Source organism: Nilaparvata lugens, chromosome 2, assembly GCF_014356525.2.
Source record: "Nilaparvata lugens isolate BPH chromosome 2, ASM1435652v1, whole genome shotgun sequence".
Taxonomy (NCBI): domain Eukaryota; kingdom Metazoa; phylum Arthropoda; class Insecta; order Hemiptera; family Delphacidae; genus Nilaparvata; species Nilaparvata lugens.
In genome coordinates, this window is record NC_052505.1 from 75,234,273 (window position 1) to 75,243,776 (window position 9,504).

Here is a 9,504-nt window from a genome sequence, read left to right on the forward strand (position 1 = left end):
TAGAAAAAACAATTTTGCACTTGGTAGTACCTAATATTTATTTTTATTTGTTGTGTTTGTTGAAATTCATAAATAGGCTACTATTAAATTCAATGTTCAACCGGACCAAATGGCTCATCCACTGAGTTCTTTAACTAATCGACGTAATAGAGGTATGTGTCAAATAAGTAAAACTGACCCACTAATATTCTAATTTCTCATCATAATCGCAATTCTTAAACTTGATATATCTAACTCTATGTTTATTGTAATCAATTCAGGAAAAAATAAATTATCTTTTAGCCGTAATATTACATATTAATATTACTATTATGCCAGTAACATAATAATCGTTGCATTGGGAAGTTTGATGTTGTAATTGAAAAATTCTCAATAAGTCATCATAATTTCTGAAGGAATAAAAAGTTTGCTACAGCTCAAACTCCTACCTTATTTTCTAGCCTCTGATACGGTTTATAAGTTTACAAAAAAACATGAATATTATAAAATCATCTATTTATTAATTATTATTTATAATCATTACATCTATTATTATTTAATAATATAACAGCAATTTATTGTAATAAGTGACATCAAGTCAATTAAGACTAGAAAACGGCATGGAATATGTCATTATGATGAACTCACTTTTCTCGAATTCTCTTTATTGTAAGAATAATACGGCTGAAATGCAGGTTGAAATTTATGCGGACATGTTTGTGCTGTCAGACAAGGTATATGATCACAATTTAGATTTTGCTCCATAGGACGTCCACATGAGTAAAGCGCCGAATGTGAAAGGTACGGATGACAATAATTTGGTGGCGAGTGAAATCCTGCCACTAGAATGCGGCACTCTCGACGACAACTTGGATGTGCTCAGCACTGATTTCACTGCCAAAGTAGTAGCCGGATTCGAAACACAGAAAGGAACTCATCCTTGGCAGGTAATTGGCAACACTCTATTTCATTGTTATTCTCTGAATAAAACAAGTATCTGACTTAAAATATCAAAGATTTGGCCAACTTGTGTGTAATTGCTATATCTTTTTTTGCAAGTCGATAATTCAATTTCACAATAATTTTAGGTTCAAGATAGATAGATAGGTAGACCTGATAGATACCTGATGCTAGACTTACATAGATACATCTAAATAACTTGTGCAAGGTTGTCTCATTGAATATATTCAGTCAATGAGAAAACGTTTGTTAAAAATGGTTGAAAAAGGCCTTGAATAGAAAAGTTCCAATTTCGCATACGGTACTTTGGAAACAAGTAGGCCTATATATTTTGCACAAGTCTCAACTTCTTTCATCTCTTAATTAGAGTAGATTATACTTGACAAATTTAATCATTGTTAGAAATTTCGCCTCCTAGATGTTTTTATTAATTGATAAATCAATAATCAAACTATTAGTAGACCTCAATTTATATAAGTGGTATCTTGTCAAGCAACCTCTTCAAGGTAGTTCGTTTTGGACCAATAATGTTATCTTTTCTATTCTAAAATATAAATGTGGCTTTGATCAGAATACTATAACAATCTTGAAATTAACCACTAACTGAGCTGTTATCAATTCCTACAGTGTTCTCAGTTTTAAAACGATCTCATTATTGTTTGTCAAGTAAAACGTTTATTGTAGGATTTCTTATATTATTGAACGTTTTCAATTAAATGCTTGAGATCTAGCTTGATGAAACAGATGAATACGAAAGCCTTGTTCTACATTGATCAAACTACATGCTTTAGTTTTTATTATAACTATAATTTATTCATCGAAAGAAGAGACAATAATAATATAAATTTTGTGCTTGTGTGCATATAAAAGAGTTATTAAATCATATCCGCTGCTGTTAATTGCTGGATTCGTAAATACCAGTTCTCAATGCCATTCTATTTACACTCAATTTCAACGTAATTCAATTCACACTGAATTACGAAATGTGATTATTGAGTTAATTTTATGACAAAGGTGTTGGATGGCTACTGTGGATCGATTTTGCTGCTCCAAGATTCACTCTCATACGCGCACTCTCATGATTTTTTTAAATCGTATTTGGGCTCCCTGAACCGATCATAGATCTTGTTGACAATACTTCTTATACTCTATAGTGAGGTCCACGTTATAATGGCAGTGGATAAAGATAGAAGAATAGCTATACCGATTCTCTACGCTGTCAAAAACATAATTGGCATCATTGTGGACCTAGAAAAGGATAGTACCACCGGCTTTGTCGAATGATAGCAAAACCAAAGTAGATCAAATACTGTCATTATAACGTGGACCTCACTATAGATAACAGTAATGATATTAACAATATATGCAATTGATCTATTTTGTTGCAGGCTAGTATTAGAGCTAGGATATCGTTCAAACCAGTGCATTGGTGTGGAGCAGTGATAATATCTTCGGTTCATATTCTGACAGCTGGTCACTGTGTGCGAAGCTATCCCAAAGATAACTACTATGTCAGAGTTGGCGATCATGATACTGAGGTGAATCATCTAAACTATTTCAACAATCTTAATTTTCTGTACATTTTCCAATTAGGATATATTTGTCTGATTATAAAATGAGATAGAATGTGATTTTTAATAAATATAACAGCTAAACTGTACAATATTTAACTAGAATGGAGTCATATTATCACAAAAGTGAATCTTTTCGCCCAATTCTTTGTCGTACTCTAATTTCGATCTTTTAAAGAAAATCGTATTCAATGAGTATTCGTATATAAATTAATCGTATATTCAAAGCAGTCAGCCAATGAAGCCATGTAAGAGGCCTTGAAATGATCAGGTGTCATCTAAAAACTGACACTAGACCTAAACCAGCCAGGTCTCTTGGCTTTATTTATTCAACAATTATTTGAAAAAAATCGAAATTCATTAGCATTTGAATAAATGCCATCTCTCATTTATTTCCATCTGTAGAATCCTATTCCTTGAAATTTTTTACCGTGATTCAAATAATATTATACGTACTCCTTGTTATATTTTACGATTTTACGATTTTTGATATGATTTTATCAATTTAGTATATGATTTATTAAATCATAAACTTACCTATTTCTCTCTATAACGTATCCTTTTGGTATGCATTTACATTTGTATTTCTATTTATCTATATTTTTTAATGAATAAACTAATAAGTTACTTTAATTTTTTCATTTAAATAACATATTTCAATAACCAAAACTGCAATGAAAAATAGCACAGTTTTAAAAAAATAAACTATTGAGTATCCCTGAAAAAGCAGCCTACGTCAGTTCTATAATATGATTACTTTGTTGTGGTCTAGACACTATGTTTATGCGTAAATATTTGAAAAAAATTACTTTTTGATGAGGAATGAGAAATACATTCCACTCCTGAGGAGTATCTTCATCTCCATGAAGCTCTTCCTTCCTCAGGAGTGAAATGCATTCCTCATTTCTCATCAAAAATCAAATGTTTTTTCTTTTAATATTGACGTAGAAATAGTTGTCTAGACTACAACAAAGCTATTATATAATTGTTTCGTCTTGGAAAACAACATAAATTTCTATATGATGCTATAGGCTGACGAAGGAACTGAACAGGAAGCCGAAATCGAAGAGATCTATATACATGAGGAGTTCAACCAGGGTCCCAACCTGAACAACGACATCGCGCTGATCAAGCTGAAGGGGCGTGGCCTCCAGCTCAACACGTGGGTGAGACCCATCTGCCTCCCTCCACCCTCCGTCTCCTACCATCCTGGCCTCAACTGCACCATATCAGGCTGGGGCTCCAATGGAGCATATGGCTCAGGCAAGTGCATCTCCTTTCTTATCCATCTAAATTCAGTATTTATGGTTTGTATGTTTTTGGACTCAGAATCGAACTCGAATTGATGAATGAAAACATAAGCCTTGCGCACATCGGTATATAAAGGTGTGTACAGACTTGAGCACCACGAACACGCGCATTAAATTTTTTATCAGCTGATGCTATGCTTACTATATCTGCATCTAAGGCTCAACTCACATTCTCACGACTCGCGTCGAGAAGAGACTGCGACTCTAGTCTCTTCTCGACGCAGACAATGTTCTCAAATGGTGACACTCAGACCAGTCGATTCTAGTCTCCGCGACTTCGCGACTGTGAGACTGGGTCGAGCGTCGACTCGACATGTTGGTCGAGCCTCGACTTGAGTTTCGTAGTACCGTGCATTTTCAATGAAAGTGAGGTTATGTTTGATGAAAGTGATGTTTTATAATTTTAGATAAGACAATAATAAGAATTAGATAAGACAATATATTCATTCATTTATACAAATAAGTACATTATCAAAATGATAGGGAGAGGAAAAATAAGGTAACCTTGTGCTATTCCTCTCCCAAATTTCTAAATAAATTATCAATAATTTTATATTCTTGATATTTATTATAAAGTTTGTTACATGCTAAGTAGTGACGATTTAGATCTTATATTTTTAATAAAGTAAAGTTAGAAAACTGAAAATGGAACTGAAGTAGTGACAATGAGCAAGAAAGTCGTAAGGTCGAGAGACTGGAGTATCCTCGACTGGAGTCCTACGATTTGAGTCAAGGTAGTGTGAGTTCAGCCTTACTGTTGCTGTACAAATAAAGGTATAATCAGCTGATGATAAGTGAAATGCGCGTGTTCGTGGCGCTCAAGTCTGTACGCAACTCAAGCGTGACAGTGACAATTTTAACCATTAATCATGGTTTAAAATCACACTTTCTCCCGTCGATGTTTTCATTCTCAACAACTAACTAGACATACAGAAATATGCTGCTCGGTAAAGCTCTGAAATTAACTTTACTGAAATTCTTGCTCTGTACTAGAGTATCATGTACTGACGATCATTGTCCCTTTTGATCTTTGAATATTAACCACAATGAATCTAGATTTTCTGAATCTTGGATTGTTTTAAACAATATAGAACACTCTGAATCAATATTGATTTGAATAAATTTTGTTTTTTTATAATAGAATAGAATTTTGAACTACGCTCGTATTATCTAGTACTGTACTAGGGTACTAGGGCCCGGGTTTTTCTAGAACACTTATTAATTATAATGAACCATCAAACCTATATATTTAATATAGTCCAGTCACTATGTTTACCTCTTTATTTATTTATTTATTTATTTATTTATTTATTTATTTATTTATTTATTTATTTATTTATTTATTTATTTATTTATTTATTTATTTATTTATTTATTATTTATTTATTTATTTATTTATTTATTTATTTATTATTTATTTATTATTATTTATTTATTATTTATTTATTATTTATTATTTATTTATTTATTTATTATTTATTTATTTATTATTATTTATTTATTTATTTATTTATTTATTTATTATTTATTTATTTATTTATTTATTTATTCTTACAAAAAATCTAGGAGTGCAACAGGCATAACAGCCCAAACGCACTCATGAATACAGGAAATACATTATTAAAAATTATTACAAAAAAATTATATATAAATACTAGAAAAGTAATAAAAGAGAATATATACATTGGTGCATGCAATTTATATTGTAGTTATTTGGGTACATATGAGAAGTCCAGAACCAATTTCTTCATGCAAAATTTCATTGTACTAGATACAGGAGGCCCAAAAACCTCGTATTTTCGGCTCATTTCCCAGTTTTCAGCTATTTCTGCCAAATATCGTAATCGGACAGAAAAAATTGCTCTCGTCTTCTTATCAGATCATAAAATTCTGAATAAGGCGGTCCAAAATCATGCATCATAAGTCAAATTCGGTCGAAAAATGCATAATTTATTGTTGAGTGTACTTAGGCCCATATTCAAATACCCAAAAAATGGCCAATTTCTATATTCAAAGCTGCATGTCTTGTGAAATACTTCTGATAAAATTTCCAAAGCTAGTGAGGATGTGAAAATTGTCCCCCTCTACCCACTCCAATAAATAATACTTTCGATTCCAATACAATTCGAAAGTTACAGAAGATTTTAAAAATGGCGATTTCATTTTTAACATTTTTTTCGTGATTTTACTGTTGATCAAGAGTTTCTAAAACGAGTCTGATCCATCATAGAAACTCACGATTGATTCCAAATTGTAGATAAATTCATCCTCTACGAGCTCAGTTGCCTAAAATCCATCTTGAATCACTTTTCTTTATCATAGAACTGCCAAAACCTTTAATATTACAAAAATATCTACAATTTCCGGATTTTTTTCAACAATAAAATCTTGCTTTACGAACATATTTTTTCATGAATCGTTCACAGCATATGAAAGAGAAACTTCTATTGTACATTTCAAGATCAAGTAATGATTCTTATAATGAGTGGTTACCGAGATACATAGCTTAGAATATAGAAATTGGGTATTTGAATATGGGCTTAAGTACACTCAACAATAAATTTTCCATTTTTCGACCGAATTTGACTTATGATGCATGATTTTGGATCGCCTTGACGAGACGATAAGAATGAAGTGTGGTACGATGAAATCTGAGCATTGTGTCAAAAGTTATAAGTGTTTGAAATTTTGATCCTTGAGGTGTCCTTAAGCGCGCCTCTCCACTAGGAAATACTGAAATGAAGTGCATCTAACGGGTGATTCTCATAGAACATAATGTCATGAAATTATGTCATTGTGCGAAATATCAATGTGAGGACAATGTGGTTGGTGATGGTTTGCACAGTGGAAACTTAAACCTAATTGAATCACCAGGTGGCTTTTACTCAAAATGAGCCTAATTTCTCGAACTAGACTTGATATTGATTTAATCTAGTTTAAAATGAAATATCGTTTGAACTAGCACTGTGCAAACGGCCTGTGCAAGTGTTCTAGAAATCAGGCCTAAGTGTGTTTATTTTATCAGGATACTCGTACCAATTGCGTTCTACATGGGTGCCAATATTGAAGCAGGATGAATGCACAGCTCCTTACGTGTATGGATCAGATGCTATCAGTGCTGGCATGTTCTGCGCTGGCAGTCTGGAGGGGGGACCCGACTCTTGTCAGGGAGACTCTGGCGGTCCTTTTGCATGTGAACATAAAGGTAAATTAATATTATATTATTGTGTAATATAAGTTTCGAAATAACTTATTTTATTCAAATTCGAATGGAAACCTAGGTTGATTGACCTAACTGTAATTTTATTATTTTATGGTTTATTATACGTTTAAAAAAACAATTGAGATGAATAGATGGCAATAAAACTTTATTGAATGCAGTGGTTTTGATAGTTTTGTTTAACCTACATGTTAGAAATAGGTAGAATTTGTTTGCGAACTACCATTCAGCACTTGTTTAACTTCAATTAATTATTGTCACTGCTGCACTAATTTTATGAATTAAATGTACAGTAGTCAAGAACAAGGTATGATGTACTCATACCAAGTTATATTAGTTTGTACTAATATACTGATTAGATACTGTAATCTGTGTTAAAAACATTGCGTTTAAAAAATTCTGTGATTGTGACGTAATATGGTATTTTATATATACAGAGTGAGTCATAAGTAAGGGAACCCTTCAATAAATTGGAGACTGTTGTAGATATAATTCTGTAACTTTCAGGATAAATTATTGGTCAAATACTCTACCTTTTGACGTACAACTGAATTTCAACCCCCCATTTCTTTAAAAACTAAAACTTCCATCAGCCACCATTTTGGATACAAGTATCATAGAACATTTTTGTCAATGCAATCTTTATTGTTTCAAAAAGGCCTTTAAAATTTTGTACCACATAATGGGTGTTCACATTTAAAATATTCGAGTTACAACCCATAAGTGACCCCCTTATGAGGAGTTGAAATTCAATTGTACGTCAAAAGGTAGAGTATTTGACCAATAACTTATCCTGGAAGTTACAGAATTATATATACAACATTCTCCAATTTATTGAAGGGTTCTCATACATATGACTGACTCACTTTGTATACATGGTGTTTACGAACTACCTACCAATGCTCTAGGGCATTGTTCCTGGGTAAAAAACATATCTAAATATCATATTTGAATAAATTATCCGGAAGTCTTCAGTTACTCACACAGCGGCCATCTTGCTTTTTTCATTTACTTTTTTCTAAATAATGATTGAACATACGAAATTGAAACTCTGCTCAATCATTTATAACAACTAGACAAAGCTACAAAAAAGTATGGTAATTTTCCAAATTCATAAAACAAAATAGCGGCCATTCAAAATTTTGTTTCTCAAATAACTCAGAAAGGGATGGTTTTACAAAAACTTTACAAATAACTTTTTTCAGTAAATTCAATTACCTATCGATTGGTACCTGACATCTTAAAAAAATCAGGTACCAATCGATAGGTAATTGAATTCACTAAAAAAAGTTACTCTTGTAATTTTCTGTAGAACCAATGGCTTTTGAGTTATTTGAGAAACAAAATTTTAAATGACCGCCATTTTGTTTTATGAATTTGAAAAATTACCATACTTCTTTGTAGCTTTGTCTAGTTGTTTTAAATGATTGTGCAAAGTTCGATTTCGTATGTTCAACCATTATTTAGAAAAAATGTTAAAAAAGCAAAATGGCCGCTGTGTGAGTATCTGAAGACTCCCGGACAATTTAAATATGATATTTAGATATGTTTTTTACCCAGAAACAATGCCTTAGAGTATTCGTAGGGAGTTCGTAAACACTCTGTATATTGGTATTAGAGTTACTTGATTTACTATTCTATATTTGCATATTATGACTGTGATTAGAATATAATGCTTTTATTAGATAATCGATTAAAATAGTTTTATTTCGGATGTAACGACAATTCATTGTTTGTTGATGTGTAGGTCGCTACACATTGTTTGGAGTGATCAGTTGGGGACACAACTGTGGGAGGCCGAACAAGCCTGGAGTTTACACGAAGGTAGTGCATTACATGGACTGGTTGCACAAAAAGTTGCACGAATCTTTATCGTTATAATCAGTTCATTAATTGCAACACTCTACTTGATCACATTTGGACAACTATTCAAATCGACAAGGCTAGAGCAGGTGTCAAGTGAAATTGAATGAAAATGAAAACACCCTTCCATGAACAGAAAATTCCAGCAAATCAGTGACTGCCGATTAAAATCGTCTAGATGGTAATTATGAATAAATTTCTAGGTAATTCGTAGCGGTGATATTCCTGTGTAGATAGTTGTAGATTATTGAATTGTATTGTCCTGTTGAATATTCCTGTGGTAGTCATGGCATCCATGGTGGATAAAAACAAGGCTTTGATAAATTTAAATAAATACGTTGTTTGTAGATATTGTATCTGCTTTTGCTTGTATTTTGTAGCTCGATCTGTGTCTTTCTTATTCATTACTCACCTTCCAATCTCTGTCCAATTCCATCCCTCAACCTCAGACAGATCAAAAATTTAGTGTATTCGATTAACTCTTATATTGTAAGCTATTGTCTGTACTTTTACGTACCTATTATGATTATTCGAGTAATATTTTCAATGCCACAGTTTCTTTTTGTTAGTGTTTGTCACTGGTGTAATTGATAGAATGAAT

General features: G+C 32.2%; 1 protein-coding gene across 1 annotated transcript in view; it reads left to right on the forward strand.

The window, feature by feature from the left end:
- The window catches only part of LOC111052436 (serine protease svh-1-like), a 41,374-nt gene extending 32,115 nt beyond the window's left edge, over positions 1-9,259 (forward strand). Inside the window, exons 17-21 of the mRNA XM_039421736.1 lie at positions 747-926; positions 2,328-2,477; positions 3,542-3,773; positions 6,846-7,025; positions 8,788-9,259. Coding sequence (XP_039277670.1) covers positions 747-926; positions 2,328-2,477; positions 3,542-3,773; positions 6,846-7,025; positions 8,788-8,921 — 876 coding nt within the window. The 3' untranslated portion in view covers positions 8,922-9,259. The remainder of the gene's footprint in view (positions 1-746; positions 927-2,327; positions 2,478-3,541; positions 3,774-6,845; positions 7,026-8,787) is intronic.
- The last annotated feature ends 245 nt before the right edge of the window (positions 9,260-9,504 follow it).